The sequence below is a fragment of the Rhinichthys klamathensis genome, unplaced genomic scaffold (genome assembly GCF_029890125.1).
Source record: "Rhinichthys klamathensis goyatoka isolate OS25496 unplaced genomic scaffold, OSU_Roscu_1.1 h1tg000069l_1, whole genome shotgun sequence".
Classification (NCBI taxonomy): domain Eukaryota; kingdom Metazoa; phylum Chordata; class Actinopteri; order Cypriniformes; family Leuciscidae; genus Rhinichthys; species Rhinichthys klamathensis.
Window position 1 is genome coordinate 1,681,804 of NW_026606612.1, and position 15,366 is coordinate 1,697,169.

The 15,366-nt window shown below is 35.2% G+C and overlaps 3 protein-coding genes and 1 long non-coding RNA gene across 4 annotated transcripts in view; all 4 read left to right on the forward strand.

Annotated features, from left to right (window-relative positions):
- The first annotated feature begins 758 nt into the window (after positions 1-758).
- LOC130084912 (mucin-2-like) lies at positions 759-4,653 on the forward strand. Its single transcript, XM_056250439.1, has 4 exons — positions 759-877; positions 3,133-3,182; positions 3,361-4,413; positions 4,520-4,653. Exons 1-4 carry the CDS (start codon positions 849-851, stop codon positions 4,651-4,653), a joined length of 1,266 nt encoding a protein of 421 aa, XP_056106414.1. The 5' UTR covers positions 759-848.
- Positions 4,654-4,731: 78 nt separating this feature from the next.
- Positions 4,732-5,243, forward strand: LOC130084953 (uncharacterized). The gene is made up of 3 exons (XR_008807079.1): positions 4,732-4,794; positions 4,981-5,081; positions 5,177-5,243. It is a non-coding gene; the product is annotated as an uncharacterized LOC130084953 (long non-coding RNA).
- An 83-nt stretch (positions 5,244-5,326) lies between these two features.
- Positions 5,327-9,299, forward strand: LOC130084913 (probable maltase-glucoamylase 2). Its single transcript, XM_056250440.1, has 18 exons — positions 5,327-5,504; positions 5,611-5,732; positions 5,824-5,885; positions 6,042-6,142; positions 6,237-6,303; positions 6,410-6,564; positions 6,668-6,789; positions 6,881-6,942; positions 7,128-7,228; positions 7,326-7,392; positions 7,499-7,653; positions 7,760-7,881; positions 7,973-8,034; positions 8,191-8,291; positions 8,388-8,454; positions 8,561-8,715; positions 8,819-8,940; positions 9,279-9,299. The coding sequence occupies exons 1-18, from the start codon at positions 5,327-5,329 to the stop codon at positions 9,297-9,299; spliced, it is 1,842 nt and encodes a 613-aa protein (XP_056106415.1).
- Positions 9,300-9,306: 7 nt separating this feature from the next.
- Positions 9,307-15,366, forward strand: part of LOC130084914 (mucin-5AC) — a 171,148-nt gene continuing 165,088 nt past the window's right edge. Inside the window, exons 1-15 of the mRNA XM_056250441.1 lie at positions 9,307-9,379; positions 9,481-9,547; positions 9,654-9,808; positions 9,915-10,036; positions 10,128-10,189; positions 10,346-10,446; positions 10,541-10,607; positions 10,714-10,868; positions 10,972-11,093; positions 11,185-11,246; positions 11,432-11,532; positions 11,633-11,699; positions 11,806-11,960; positions 12,052-12,173; positions 12,263-12,324. Coding sequence (XP_056106416.1) covers positions 9,307-9,379; positions 9,481-9,547; positions 9,654-9,808; positions 9,915-10,036; positions 10,128-10,189; positions 10,346-10,446; positions 10,541-10,607; positions 10,714-10,868; positions 10,972-11,093; positions 11,185-11,246; positions 11,432-11,532; positions 11,633-11,699; positions 11,806-11,960; positions 12,052-12,173; positions 12,263-12,324 — 1,493 coding nt within the window. The remainder of the gene's footprint in view (positions 9,380-9,480; positions 9,548-9,653; positions 9,809-9,914; positions 10,037-10,127; positions 10,190-10,345; positions 10,447-10,540; positions 10,608-10,713; positions 10,869-10,971; positions 11,094-11,184; positions 11,247-11,431; positions 11,533-11,632; positions 11,700-11,805; positions 11,961-12,051; positions 12,174-12,262; positions 12,325-15,366) is intronic.

The window sequence follows — 15,366 nt, forward strand, 5'->3', positions numbered from 1 at the left end:
AGGTTGTGTGTACTTTGTTGAACATTCCAAGACACACCTTATTACCAGTATGAGAACAAAACATGAGAGCAATCCAATTTTTATCTGATAGACGTCCATCTGTGCGTATGCATGAAAGAAACATTGAGACGCACCCTAAATCTATTTTTAAAATCAATATACTGTTCACACAATTATTAAATTAACCTATTAAACATGAGATCAAATGTATAAATCATTCATAGTATCACAATTAATGTACTATTCAAATAAAAATATTAGTAATAAATAAATAAATAAATCCCCCCCCCCCCCCCCCCCCCTTTTGTTTTAATTAAATCATTGTTACTGACAATATAGCTTTTTAAATTGTCTCTGTTAAAACATCATTTAATAACAAACTTTAACTTTTTATAATGAAACATTTATAGGCTTCTTCAACAATTAGGACCACTGATTATGTAATGTGTGTAGCAAATAAAATCTGATTTATTCTGGTTTATTGTTCATCCATTTCATAAATTCTTTCAGGTTTTATTTTACCTTATATTTATTTATTTATCTTTCATCAAAATAGACACTTTATTGTCACCAAAACACCTTTTATCATCCTGGCAGAAATGAATTCTTGACATTCACCTTAGCAGTAGTCAGCATTGTATTTACACCCTTCATTGTGAGAATGATTCCATCAGTATGCTTCTGTCTTGCGTACTACAGGGTTTGGTCACTGAACGACACTTTTTACCACACCCTACAGACGTCAATCTTCCTTTGATATAGTATCACCCAAAATTGCACTATTCAGTTTTTCACTTGTGAACTAAGAAGACAAATCACATAGACCTCTGCAATACCGTTTGGTGTACATGGTAATGACGTTGAACAGCATATGGAGGTAGGCTAAATCTTATATATGAATTGATTGACATAATGTAGCTTATAATACTATATAATACTTTATTCAATGTATAATTTGTAAATATGTTATATGATTACATTAGCCCCTGTATCTGCTTGTATGATTTGTTGTCAACCTGTATCAACTTTATATCAAAGGAGGGTTGTGCACCATTCAAAATTGAATTTGGAATGCCTTTTAAATTACAATAAAATGTTTGAATCTGAATTGAAATTGAATTGGGGTACTAAGGAAGCAAAATTAAAGTGCATTGAAAACATTGGATCACATTTTTTAACTAGAAAAGCAAAGTTTGTCAACTACTATGTACTAACATTACAATTAATAATTTGATACAATGCACTTATTGTGTACATCCATGTTTTTACATTGTACTTATATATATATATTATTTAAATACCTGGATGTAATTATAGCTGTAATTCATTTCTGTAATTACATATGTAATAACACTGTAATTCAATAATTACATCTATGATTACACTGTTGATGAGCCTCTATCCCCACATCAATAGCAGCAAAAGTGTTTGGCAATACAATATGAACACAATAAGTACATTGTAGTCTACTTATTTTTTTTGTAAGTACATAGTAGTTAAAGGGGAAAAGAAGCAGTCAATCAAGTTTACATGATTCTTAGTACCCCAATTCAATTTGTTTCATTCGTTGTTTACATTTGTCATGTTTCTTATATAATTGTTGATTATAGTGGAAATCCGTCTTGTAAATCATGTAAACTTGATTGACTGCTTCATTTCCCCTTTAAATACACCTATTATAAAGTGTGACTAAAAACTTAAAATTTTAAGATTTATAGGATTTATGGACAGAGAGAAAGATAGAATGCTAGATAGACAGATACACAGAGATAGATAGATAAATGAATAAATAAACAAGTAAATAAATATATAAATAATAAATAATAATCATAAATAGATCAATAGTTAAAAGTCTATTCAAATCCTATATTTAAAAATACCCAACATATAACATGAAAACAGATCATGAAAAAAGTCCAAACTACTAAAATGAACAAACAAGTAAAGGAAGCATACTCCACTAGTGTTAACGTCAACAAGCAGAGGCAGCCAACCCTAATAATCCCTAAATAAGCAATTGACCACTTCACCTGAAGTGAACTAAAGTCCAATAAATGCGATGCAGGGGTATTTGTAACATTTGGATACTGTAGGTTGTTGGGTATAGTCCACTGTATTTGGCAAAAGTGTGTATTGAGGCTATATATTTGGTTATCAAAAGGGTACTTTGTTTGTAGCATTAGCATTAGTATTGTGTAGAGCAGAGGGGATCACACAACTGCTTAAATCTATACCAAAAGAGTTATGAAACAAATCACTTTTTTCATCGTCATCTGTATCAGTAATTTTCTCTGTGTTAATTAGGAACAGCTTTCATCTAAATTTAGGGCATACATGCTGAGAGTTGTGTGACTAATTCAAAGTTTAGCTCTTCTGAATAATGACTATTTACTTTATTATACAGAACTACTACAAAATATATCATGAATCTGAAACTCACACAGTTATATTGTGACGGCTTGATCTCAACCAAGTATTAATGTAATGCGGATTGGGATGGCACCGCAGTGCCTTATGTCTTTTTGTCTGTAATCCACACTTAATCTGTTTCAGTGTTTGTTTGAAAGCTCTGTGCATTCCTGTAGCACAAACAATATAACTTGATATCAAGATCATGGGTTTTATTCCCAGGGAATGCAAGAACCAATAGAACTATATACATTTTAAATGCCAAATGAGCTGCTTCAGACAATGACATGCAAATACATGTCTTGATAAATATTTCAACATAGAAGGAAATTTTGAGACATAAGCATAAAAAATGTATCAAATAGTACTTTGAAAACTGGTCCATGTAATTCGACCTGGCTTTTTAGAAATATAAAAGCATGTTTGTCATAGATGCCTCAGTTTAAACCTTTTCAGATCTACTGTGTTTGTGACAGAGTTAGTAGGTAAAATGTTTCAGTTTCTCTGAAAACCTGACAATTTTTCACAATTTTAGTTCTTTAAATCTTCTCTAAAGGAAAGTTTACTACATAGATTTATTACTACAAAGATGTATCATTTGTAGATCGGTAATTCTGCAACAGAAAAAATATAGCACATAACTCATAAAGCTCTTTGAATGTAAATGTTTTGAAATTGCTTAAAGACATAACATTATTATTATTTTTTTTTATTTTTTTTAAGGGGGTGTTTCATTTCAAAAAATGCCAGATGGACAGTTTTTCTCACCATATGTAAGTATACTCTACATTAAATATGGATATTATTTGCTGAGAAATTGATCAAATAAAGAAAATAACAAATGTAATCAAGAGCTATTAAATAATGTTCATCCATATCAAAAGTTGTCTAAATAAAATTTTAAAACATCAAGGTAATGATGACATATGTTTGTTTCTTTTTTCTTGACAGTATGTGTATGGTCTACCGTTTGTGGAGGTACATCCTCCCCAACTACAACTGCACCAACAACACCGGTTTCACAAACAACCAGTGAAGTTTGTATTATAAAAACTAAAGCATCCATTACCACAGCTATGACACCCAAACTAAATCAAAAATGTACATCTGTGACTTTCACAACTACACCTCCTACAACTACGGATTCAACATCAACGGTATCTACAAAAACAAATGAAGCTTCTACAGAATTTACAACAGCAGTTACAGGTTCAAACACAGTGTCATCTTCAATGACAACAGAAACTGAATCTTCAACAACCACAGATTCAGCCGCTTCCACATCAACAAAGGAAGAATCTACAAACACAGCTATGACACCCCCAACCACAGTCACATCCTCACCAACTACAGCAACAAATGCTGCTCCATCAAAAACAGCACAATCTTCAACAACTGAAGCTTCAACAACCACAGCTGTGACTCCCACAAATACGCCCCTATTCTCAGCACCTATAACTGCACCTCCAGCAACAGAAAATGATTCTCAAACCACATCACTATCTTCAACTTCTTCACTTTTCACGACAACAACCAGACCTGCTACCACAACAACATTTTTCACTACCACAACCATGCCAACATTCTCAGAAATTACAACATTTATGACAACAACATCTTTACAAAATGCAACTCAAATTTCAGCGACACAAAATCCAGCTCCAAATACATTTGAAGCTCATAGCACTATGTCTTTAGCGACCACTGCAACCAGTGCATCAACACTCATAATTGTTACTCAAGAAACCACTATGTCATTGTCAATGTCAACAACTGGTGACTCCCCAACTACAATTGTAACTCCAATGACTGAATCTGGAGCTGCAACAACTGCAAACATTGCAACAACTCAAACAACAGCAGTGGTTACAGGCAAGCTGCTGTTCAACTCCTCATCTCCAGTCCCCAGTGAATCTCTGGTCGTCAGTGCTATCAACACTCTCCTGAAATCCAGACAGTCACAGCTCAATGAATCAGTGAAGGTGGAGAATTTCACCTATCAGAGTAAGTTTCATCATTTAAGGTTGAAATGCTTTTGCAATGGTTTTTAGTCAAACATACATGAATGGAAATCTTTTAACCAAAAAAAATCAAAATTCTCTCCAAACAGAAATCTCAGAAACATCCTATGCTGTCGTCTTTACATTTAGCCTGATTAACATCAGCATGCCAGCAGATTCTGATGTTAGAGGCAACACCGACCAGAGATTGCAGGATATTATCAATAATGCGGTAAATACATAAAAATGAACACTGTAAATAGATTTAGTTCCAATGCCAATCTTCGCCAGAGTTTGATGAATGGTTTGATTTTCTCCTGCAGCTGAACACTCTTCTGAATGAACCTGAGAAACATTTTTTTCTACCCAAGTCCTCCAACTTCACGTGAGATGCAATCTTACTTCTATCTTGGAATCTAATTATTGATTCATTATACTCAGTTTTCGATTTTAGGACATTAAAAAAGCAAAAAAGTAAAAATAATTATATTTGCTTGAATGTTTCTATAAATCTGCATTGCACAAATGAATTATAAACTCTTTCCAAATATCTTTTTGATTTTTGCTGCAGGAGCTCTTCAAACCAGATTGATGGCAGGATGGAATACACCTTCCAGGATGGAGATGACATACAACCAGTCAGCTTCCTAAATGAGCTTCGTTCACAGATGGGTATGTCAAAACTCACGATATATATATCTATATGAATAAAAAAAATCTTTTTGCTCTGAATCTGAGTTTTATTGTGTTTCTGTCTTTCATTGTAGAACTGACCACTACAACAGTGTCTCCAGACACAATAACCAGTTTCCCCTCAACTTCTCCAAGCCCAATGCAAGTGTTAATTTTCTATTGGCAAAACTATTTGCAACCTTTTATGGGGTACTACATTTATCACAAAAAAGGGAACTATATTAATGAAAAGCGGTGCTCTTTACAGATCTGGTTCAGCAGTGGTCTTGAGCAAGCTGCTGTTCAACTCCTCATCTCCAGTCCCCAGTGAATCTCTGGTCGTCAGTGCCATCAACACTCTTCTGAAATCCAGACAGTCACAGCTCAATGAATCAGTGAAGGTGGAGAATTTCACCTATCAGAGTAAGTATAATCTTCTAAGGTTGAAATGCTTTTACATTGGTATTTAGTCAAACATTCATGAATGGAAATCTTTTAACCAAAAAAATTCAAAATTCTCTCCAAACAGAAATCTCAGAAACCTCCTATGCTGTCGTCTTTACATTTAGCCTGATTAACATCAGCATGCCAGCAGATTCTGATGTCAGAGGCAACACCGACCAGAGATTGCAGGATATTATCAATAATGCGGTAAATACATAAAAATGTACACTGTAAATAGATTTAGTTCCAATGCCAATCTTCGCCAGAGTTTGATGAATGGTTTGATTTTCTCCTGCAGCTGAACACTCTTCTGAATGAACCTGGGAAACAATTTTTTCTACCCAAGTCCTCCAACTTCACGTGAGATGCAATCTTACTTCTATCTTGGAATCTAATTAATTATTCATTATGTTCAAAAAAGTAAAAACAATTACATTTGCTTGAATGTTTCAATAAATCTGCATTGCACAAATGAATTGAAACTCTTTCCAAATATCTTTTTGATTTTTCCTGCAGGAGCTCTTCAAACCAGATTGATGGCAGGATGGAATACACCTTCCAGGATGGAGATGACATACAACCAATCAGCTTCCTAAATGAGCTTCGTTCACAGATGGGTATGTCAAAACTCACAATATATATATCTATATGAATAAAAAAAACTCTTTGCTCTGAATCTGGATTTTATTGTGTTTCTGCCTTTCATTGTAGAACTGACCACTACAACAGTGTCTCCAGACACAATAACTAGTTTCCCCTCAACTTCTCCAAACCCAATGCAAGTGTTAATTTTCTATTGGCAAAACTATTTGCAACCTTTTATGGGATACTAAATTTATCACAAAAAAGTGAATTATATTAATGAAAAGCGGTGCTCTTTACAGATCTGGTTCAGCAGTGGTCACGAGCAAGCTGCTGTTCAACTCCTCATCTCCAGTCCCCAGTGAATCTCTGGTCGTCAGTGCCATCAACACTCTCCTGAAATCCAGACAGTCACAGCTCAATGAATCAGTGAGGGTGGCGAATTTCACCTATCAGAGTAAGTTTCATCATTCAAGGTTGAAATGCTTTTGCAATGGTATTTAGTCAAACATTCATGGAAACCTTTTAACCAAAATAATGTCACATTTCTCTCCAAACAGAAATCTCAGAAACATCCTATGCTGTCGTCTTTACATTTAGCCTGATTAACATCAGCATGCCAGCAGATTCTGATGTCAGAGGCAACACCGACCAGAGATTGCAGGATATTATCAATAATGCGGTAAATACATAAAAATGTACACTGTAAATAGATTTAGTTCCAATGCCAATCTTCGCCAGAGTTTGATGAATGGTTTGATTTTCTCCTGCAGCTGAACACTCTTCTGAATGAACCTGGGAAACAATTTTTTCTACCCAAGTCCTCCAACTTCATGTGAGATGCAATCTTACTTCTATCTTGGAATCTAATTATTGATTCATTATACTCAGTTTTCGATTTTAGGACATTAAAAAAGCAAAAAAGTAAAAATAATTATATTTGCTTGAATGTTTCAATAAATCTGCATTGCACAAATGAATTGAAACTCTTTCCAAATATCTTTTTGATTTTTCCTGCAGGAGCTCTTCAAACCAGATTAATGGCAGTATGGAATACACCTTCCAGGATGGAGATGACATACAACCAGTCAGCTTCCTAAATGAGCTTCGTTCACAGATGGGTATGTCAAAACTCACGATATATATATATCTATATGAATAAAAAAAATCTTTTTGCTCTGAATCTGAGTTTTATTGTGTTTCTGTCTTTCATTGTAGAACTGACCACTACAACAGTGTCTCCAGACACAATAACCAGTTTCCCCTCAACTTCTCCAAGCCCAATGCAAGTGTTAATTTTCTATTGGCAAAACTATTTGCAACCTTTTATTGGGTACTACATTTATCACAAAAAAGGGAACTATATTAATGAAAAGCGGTGCTCTTTACAGATCTGGTTCAGCAGTGGTCACAAGCAAGCTGCTGTTCAACTCCTCATCTCCAGTCCCCAGTGAATCTCTGGTCATCAGTGCCATCAACACTCTCCTGAAATCCAGACAGTCACAGCTCAATGAATCAGTGAAGGTGGAGAATTTCACCTATCAGAGTAAGTTTCATCATTTAAGGTTGAAATGCTTTTACAATGGTATTTAGTCAAACATTCATGAATGGAAATCTTTTAACCAAAAAAATTCAAAATTCTCTCCAAACAGAAATCTCAGAAACCTCCTATGCTGTCGTCTTTACATTTAGCCTGATTAACTTCAGCATGCCAGCAGATTCTGATGTCAGAGGCAACACCGACCAGAGATTGCAGGATATTATCAATAATGCGGTAAATACATAAAAATGTACACTGTAAATAGATTTAGTTCCAATGCCAATCTTCGCCAGAGTTTGATGAATGGTTTGATTTTCTCCTGCAGCTGAACACTCTTCTGAATGAACCTGGGAAAAAAAATTTTCTACCCAAGTCCTCCAACTTCACGTGAGATGCAATCTTACTTCTATCTTGGAATCTAATTATTTATTCATTATGTTCAAAAAAGTAAAAACAATTACATTTGCTTGAATGTTTCAATAAATCTGCATTCCACAAATGAATTGAAACTCTTTCCAAATATCTTTTTGATTTTTCCTGCAGGAGCTCTTCAAACCAGATTGATGGCAGGATGGAATACACCTTCCAGGATGGAGATGACATACAACCAATCAGCTTCCTAAATGAGCTTCGTTCACAGATAGGTATGTCAAAACTCACAATATATCTATATCTATATGAATAAAAAAAACTCTTTGCTCTGAATCTGGGTTGTATTGTGTTTCTGCCTTTCATTGTAGAACTGACCACTACAACAGTGTCTCCAGACACAATAACCAGTTTCCCCTCAACTTCTCCAAACCCAATGCAAGTGTTAATTTTCTATTGGCAAAACTATTTGCAACCTTTTATGGGATACTAAATTTATCACAAAAAAGTGAATTATATTAATGAAAAGCGTTGCTCTTTACAGATCTGGTTCAGCAGTGGTCACGAGCAAGCTGCTGTTCAACTCCTCATCTCCAGTCGCCAGTGAATATCTGGTCGTCAGTGCTATCAACACTCTCCTGAATTCCAGACAGTCACAGCTCAATGAATCAGTGAGGGTGGCGAATTTCACCTATCAGAGTAAGTTTCATCATTCAAGGTTGAAATGCTTTTGCAATGGTATTTAGTCAAACATTCATGGAAACCTTTTAACCAAAATAATGTCACATTTCTCTCCAAACAGAAATCTCAGAAACATCCTATGCTGTCGTCTTTACATTTAGCCTGATTAACATCAGCATGCCAGCAGATTCTGATGTCAGAGGCAACACCGACCAGAGATTGCAGGATATTATCAATAATGCGGTAAATACATAAAAATGAACACTGTAAATAGATTTAGTTCCAATGCCAATCTTCGCCAGAGTTTGATGAATGGTTTGATTTTCTCCTGCAGCTGAACACTCTTCTGAATGAACCTGGGAAACAATTTTTTCTACCCAAGTCCTCCAACTTCACGTGAGATGCAATCTTACTTCTATCTTGGAATCTAATTATTGATTCATTATACTCAGTTTTCGATTTTAGGACATTAAAAAAGCAAAAAAGTAAAAATAATTATATTTGCTTGAATGTTTCAATAAATCTGCATTGCACAAATGAATTGAAACTGTTTCCAAATATCTTTTTGATTTTTGCTGCAGGAGCTCTTCAAACCAGATTAATGGCAGTATGGAATACACCTTCCAGGATGGAGATGACATACAACCAGTCAGCTTCCTAAATGAGCTTCGTTTACAGATGGGTATGTCAAAACTCACGATATATATATATCTATATGAATAAAAAAAAAAAATCTTTTTGCTCTGAATCTGAGTTTTATTGTGTTTCTGTCTTTCATTGTAGAACTGACCACTACAACAGTGTCTCCAGACACAATAACCAGTTTCCCCTCAACTTCTCCAAGCCCAATGCAAGTGTTAATTTTCTATTGGCAAAACTATTTGCAACCTTTTATGAGGTACTACATTTATCACAAAAAAGGGAACTATATTAATGAAAAGCGGTGCTCTTTACAGATCTGGTTCAGCAGTGGTCTTGAGCAAGCTGCTGTTCAACTCCTCATCTCCAGTCCCCAGTGAATCTCTGGTCGTCAGTGCCATCAACACTCTCCTGAAATCCAGACAGTCACAGCTCAATGAATCAGTGAAGGTGGAGAATTTCACCTATCAGAGTAAGTTTCATCATTTAAGGTTGAAATGCTTTTACAATGGTATTTAGTCAAACATTCATGAATGGAAATCTTTTAACCAAAAAAATTCAAAATTCTCTCCAAACAGAAATCTCAGAAACCTCCTATGCTGTCGTCTTTACATTTAGCCTGATTAACATCAGCATGCCAGCAGATTCTGATGTCAGAGGCAACACCGACCAGAGATTGCAGGATATTATCAATAATGCGGTAAATACATAAAAATGAACACTGTAAATAGATTTAGTTCCAATGCCAATCTTCGCCAGAGTTTGATGAATGGTTTGATTTTCTCCTGCAGCTGAACACTCTTCTGAATGAACCTGAGAAACAATTTTTTCTACCCAAGTCCTCCAACTTCACGTGAGATGCAATCTTACTTCTATCTTGGAATCTAATTATTTATTCATTATGTTCAAAAAAGTAAAAGCTATTACATTTGCTTGAATGTTTCAATAAATCTGCATTGCACAAATGAATTGAAACTCTTTCCAAATATCTTTTTGATTTTTCCTGCAGGAGCTCTTCAAACCAGATTGATGGCAGGATGGAATACACCTTCCAGGATGGAGATGACATACAACCAATCAGCTTCCTAAATGAGCTTCGTTCACAGATGGGTATGTCAAAACTCACAATATATATATCTATATGAATAAAAAAAACTCTTTGCTCTGAATCTCGGTTTTATTGTGTTTCTGCCTTTCATTGTAGAACTGACCACTACAACAGTGTCTCCAGACACAATAACCAGTTTCCCCTCAACTTCTCCAAACCCAATGCAAGTGTTAATTTTCTATTGGCAAAACTATTTGCAACCTTTTATGGGATACTAAATTTATCACAAAAAAGTGAATTATATTAATGAAAAGCGGTGCTCTTTACAGATCTGGTTCAGCAGTGGTCACAAGCAAGCTGCTGTTCAACTCCTCATCTCCAGTCCCCAGTGAATCTCTGGTCGTCAGTGCCATCAACACTCTCCTGAAAACCAGACAGTCACAGCTCAATGAATCAGTGAAGGTGGCGAATTTCACCTATCAGAGTAAGTTTCATCATTCAAGGTTGAAATGCTTTTGCAATGGTATTTAGTCAAACATTCATGGAAACCTTTTAACCAAAATAATGTCACATTTCTCTCCAAACAGAAATCTCAGAAACATCCTATGCTGTCGTCTTTACATTTAGCCTGATTAACATCAGCATGCCAGCAGATTCTGATGTCAGAGGCAACACCGACCAGAGATTGCAGGATATTATCAATAATGCGGTAAATACATAAAAATGAACACTGTAAATAGATTTAGTTCCAATGCCAATCTTCGCCAGAGTTTGATGAATGGTTTGATTTTCTCCTGCAGCTGAACACTCTTCTGAATGAACCTGGGAAACAATTTTTTCTACCCAAGTCCTCCAACTTCACGTGAGATGCAATCTTACTTCTATCTTGGAATCTAATTATTGATTCATTATACTCAGTTTTCGATTTTAGGACATTAAAAAAGCAAAAAAGTAAAAATAATTACATTTGCTTGAATGTTTCAATAAATCTGCATTGCACAAATGAATTGAAACTCTTTCCAAATATCTTTTTGATTTTTCCTGCAGGAGCTCTTCAAACCAGATTGATGGCAGGATTGAATACACCTTCCAGGATGGAGATGACATACAACCAGTCAGCTTCCTAAATGAGCTTCGTTCACAGATGGGTATGTCAAAACTCACGATATATATATATATATATATATGAATAAAAAAAACTCTTTGCTCTGAATCTGAGTTTTATTGTGTTTCTGCCTTTCATTGTAGAACTGACCACTACAACAGTGTCTCCAGACACAATAACCAGTTTCCCCTCAACTTCTCCAAGCCCAATGCAAGTGTTAATTTTCTATTGGCAAAACTATTTGCAACCTTTTATGGGGTACTAAATTTATCACAAAAAAGGGAACTTTATTAATGAAAAGCGGTGCTCTTTACAGATCTGGTTCAGCAGTGGTCACGAGCAAGCTGCTGTTCAACTCCTCATCTCCAGTCCCGAGTGAATCTCTGGTCGTCAGTGCCATCAACACTCTCCTGAAATCCAGACAGTCACAGCTCAATGAATCAGTGAAGGTGGAGAATTTCACCTATCAGAGTAAGTTTCATCATTCAAGGTTGAAATATGGGAATGAGAGAAAAGCGAATGTCATGCTTTGAGACAATCTAAAGCATTTCTTTATAAACAGAAATTTCAGAAACATCCTATGTGGTGATCCTTAAGTTTAATATGAGTCACATCAGCATGCCAAAGGACTCTGGCCTTAGAAACAACACCTACCTGCAAGTACAGGATATTTTCAGTAATGCGGTAAGAATTCACCATTTACCCATTTAGATGTTTGGATCCCATGCAAATCGACCCCAGATTTTAATAAAATATTTGATTTTTACCTGCAGCTGAACACTCTTCTGAATGAACCAAGCAGTCAAACTTTAAAACCCAAGTCATCTGTTTTCACGTAAGATGGGAACTGACTTATTCTATATTATTTGCTCTCAAATTTTTAGATTTTAAAGCAATACATAAAATAGGTGCATTTTACAATTGATGTCCCTAACAGATATATTCTGTTTGTCCCACAGAAGCATTTCGAACCAGATTGATGCTAGGATGGAATACACCTTCCAGGATGGAGATGACATACAACCAGTCAGCTTCCTAAATGAGCTTCGTTCACAGATAGGTTTGTCAAAACTGACAATGAATTGCTCCACTTACTCCAAATAGTGTAACCGCAAGCATCCTCAACTAATCATTACTTTATTTTACAGTCTTAACGACAGCCACCACTCTGACAACAAGCACAACTATTCCACGTACTTTGTAAGAGCAATTATTACAGTTTAATTTTCTAAAAGCCAGTTGTCTGGATGTTTTTACATTCCTGTTTTTTTTTTTATCATCTTTGGTAGGATGGGAAAGGTTTATATAAATATTGTCCTCGTGTTTAAAACGCTGGGCCCTATACCGAGTGAGGCTAATGTTCTACAACTGGTCAACTCTTTGATCAACCCACGTTTAAGAACTAAAGGTGGCTCAACACAAACTTCGGATGTGAGCTTTAATAATGTCACCTTTATAAGTGAGTATTTCTCTCCACTGTAGGCTCCTTTTTGTTCTAAATTTGACATTTTATTGCAAATAGTGTAAATAGTGTAGACCTGTAACAATAGCTTTCTTTCAGGGAAAATAATAAATGTTTCAGTCAATTATACAATTCTGAAAATGAATGTGTAATGCAGTTTTACCACTCACATATAACCACACAACTAATTTTTTTTATATATATATTTTAAGGAATTAATGATACCTCCTATGCTCTCCAATTTGGATTTGAAATCAGCAATGTATCCATGTCGGAGAAAATTCAACTCAGGAATGATACATACATTTCAATCCAAACCTCTATAAACAAGTTGGTGAGTTGGAGACACTTTGATACAGTGTTTTTTTCCACAAAAACTTCACCTGAAAATGAATATGACTTATTCTATCCTTAATAAATGCATTCATTTCTATATTTATTACTCCACTCTTCAGCTGACTGAGATCCTAAATGACCCCTCAGCTCCTCAGTTTAATATCCAACAAGTTGATTTCAAGTAAGTTCTGAATGTTTTCTTTGTTATTGTTTTGTTTTGTTTTTTTACTTTAATTTGAGCAAAAATGTCTCAATCTGTATTTGTCAGAGAGTAGTTTTTAGTATGCGAGTAGATGACTTGTGAGAAAAAGTTGTTTGCTTTTGACATTCATTGCATGTTTTATTCTCCCCACAGGGATGCTGACACCATGATTCAGGCCAATGTTTCATATGTTTTCTCACAAAGTAACATGAACACAAACAGCACCTTTGTCAAGGAACTTCTCAAAATGAATGGAGGTATTACCACATCCACACATGTTTTAAATACATTTATCCACAAACACCAAATACTGTAATTTAAAGCATAATTTTCCTCCAGTAATTAGTCCTTTATTTTACAGTCTTAACGACCGCCAGCACTCTAACGACAAGCACAACTATTCCACGTACTTTGTAAGAGCAATTATTGCAGTTTAATTTTCTAAAAGCCAGTTGTTGTCTGAATGTTTTTACATTCCTGTTTTTTTATCATCTTTGGTAGGATGGGGAAGGTTTATATAAATATTGTCCTCGTGTTTAAAACACTGGGCCCTATACCGAGTGAGGCTAATGTTCTACAACTGGTCAACTCTTTGATCAACCCACGTTTAAGAACTAAAGGTGGCTCAACACAAACTTCGGATGTGAGCTTTAATAATGTCACCTTTATAAGTGAGTATTTCTCTCCACTGTAGGCTCCTTTTTGTTCTAAATTTGACATTTTATTGCAAATAGTGTAAATAGTGTAGACCTGTAACAATAGCTTTCTTTCAGGGAAAATAATAAATGTTTCAGTCAATTATACAATTCTGAAAATGAATGTGTAATGGTGTTTTACCACTCACATATAACCACACAACTAATTTTTTTTTTTATATATATATTTTAAGGAATTAATGATACCTCCTATGCTCTCCAATTTGGATTTGAAATCAGCAATGTATCCATGTCGGAGAAAATTCAACTCAGGAATGATACATACATTTCAATCCAAACCTCTATAAACAAGTTGGTGAGTTGGAGACACTTTGATACAGTGTTTTTTTTTCACAAAAACTTGACCTGAAAATGAATATGCCTTATTCTATCCTTAATAAATGCATTTATTTCTATATTTATTACTCCACTCTTCAGCTGACTGAGATCCTAAATGACCCCTCAGCTCCTCAGTTTAATATCAAACAAGTTGATTTCAAGTAAGTTCTGAATGTTTTCTTTGTTATTGTTTTTTGTTTTTTTTACTTTAATTTGAGCAAAAATGTCTCAATCTGTATTTGTCAGAGAGTAGTTTTTAGTATGCGAGTAGATGACTTGTGAGAAAAAGTTGTTTGCTTTTGACATTCATTGCATGTTTTATTCTCCCCACAGGGATGCTGACACCATGATTCAGGCCAATGTTTCATATGTTTTCTCACAAAGTAACATGAACACAAACAGCACCTTTGTCAAGGAACTTCTGTTTGGAGGTATTACCACATCCACACATGTTTTAAATACATTTATCCACAAACACCAAATACTGTAATTTAAAGCAGGATTTTTCTCCACTAATTAGTCCTTTATTTTACAGACTTAACGACCGCCACTCCGAACTTGTAAGAGCAATAATTGCAGTCCAATTTTGCAATGCCAGTTACATTTCTCTTTATCTTTTGCAAACTTCCATCTTGCCACTCCTGTAACACTTAAGTGGGTCGCACACCGGACGAGAAGCGCAGCGCCGCGTCGCGCCACGTCTAGGAGAACTCCAGGTATCGCACACCGGACGCGCACATTCTAATCGCGCGAGAACAATTTTTAATCAACTCCTGGTAGAAGAGCTGCACGATGTGTGTTTTATCTTGATTAATTATTTATTTTTTTATGTTCATTGAATAA

Excerpts from the sequence above, each read along its gene's own strand:
- LOC130084912 (XM_056250439.1), top strand. The coding sequence starts at position 849 with ATGGTAATGACGTTGAACAGCATATGGAG. Across the intron at positions 3,183-3,360 it reads GACAGTTTTTCTCACCATAT|TATGTGTATGGTCTACCGTT; the intron begins GTAAGTATACTC and ends TTTTCTTGACAG. Across the intron at positions 4,414-4,519 it reads GGAGAATTTCACCTATCAGA|AAATCTCAGAAACATCCTAT; the intron begins GTAAGTTTCATC and ends CTCTCCAAACAG.
- LOC130084913 (XM_056250440.1), top strand. The coding sequence starts at position 5,327 with ATGAAAAGCGGTGCTCTTTACAGATCTGGTTCAGCAGTGGTCTTGAGC. Across the intron at positions 8,292-8,387 it reads TGAGCTTCGTTCACAGATAG|AACTGACCACTACAACAGTG; the intron begins GTATGTCAAAAC and ends CTTTCATTGTAG. Across the intron at positions 8,455-8,560 it reads TCAACTTCTCCAAACCCAAT|ATCTGGTTCAGCAGTGGTCA; the intron begins GCAAGTGTTAAT and ends TGCTCTTTACAG.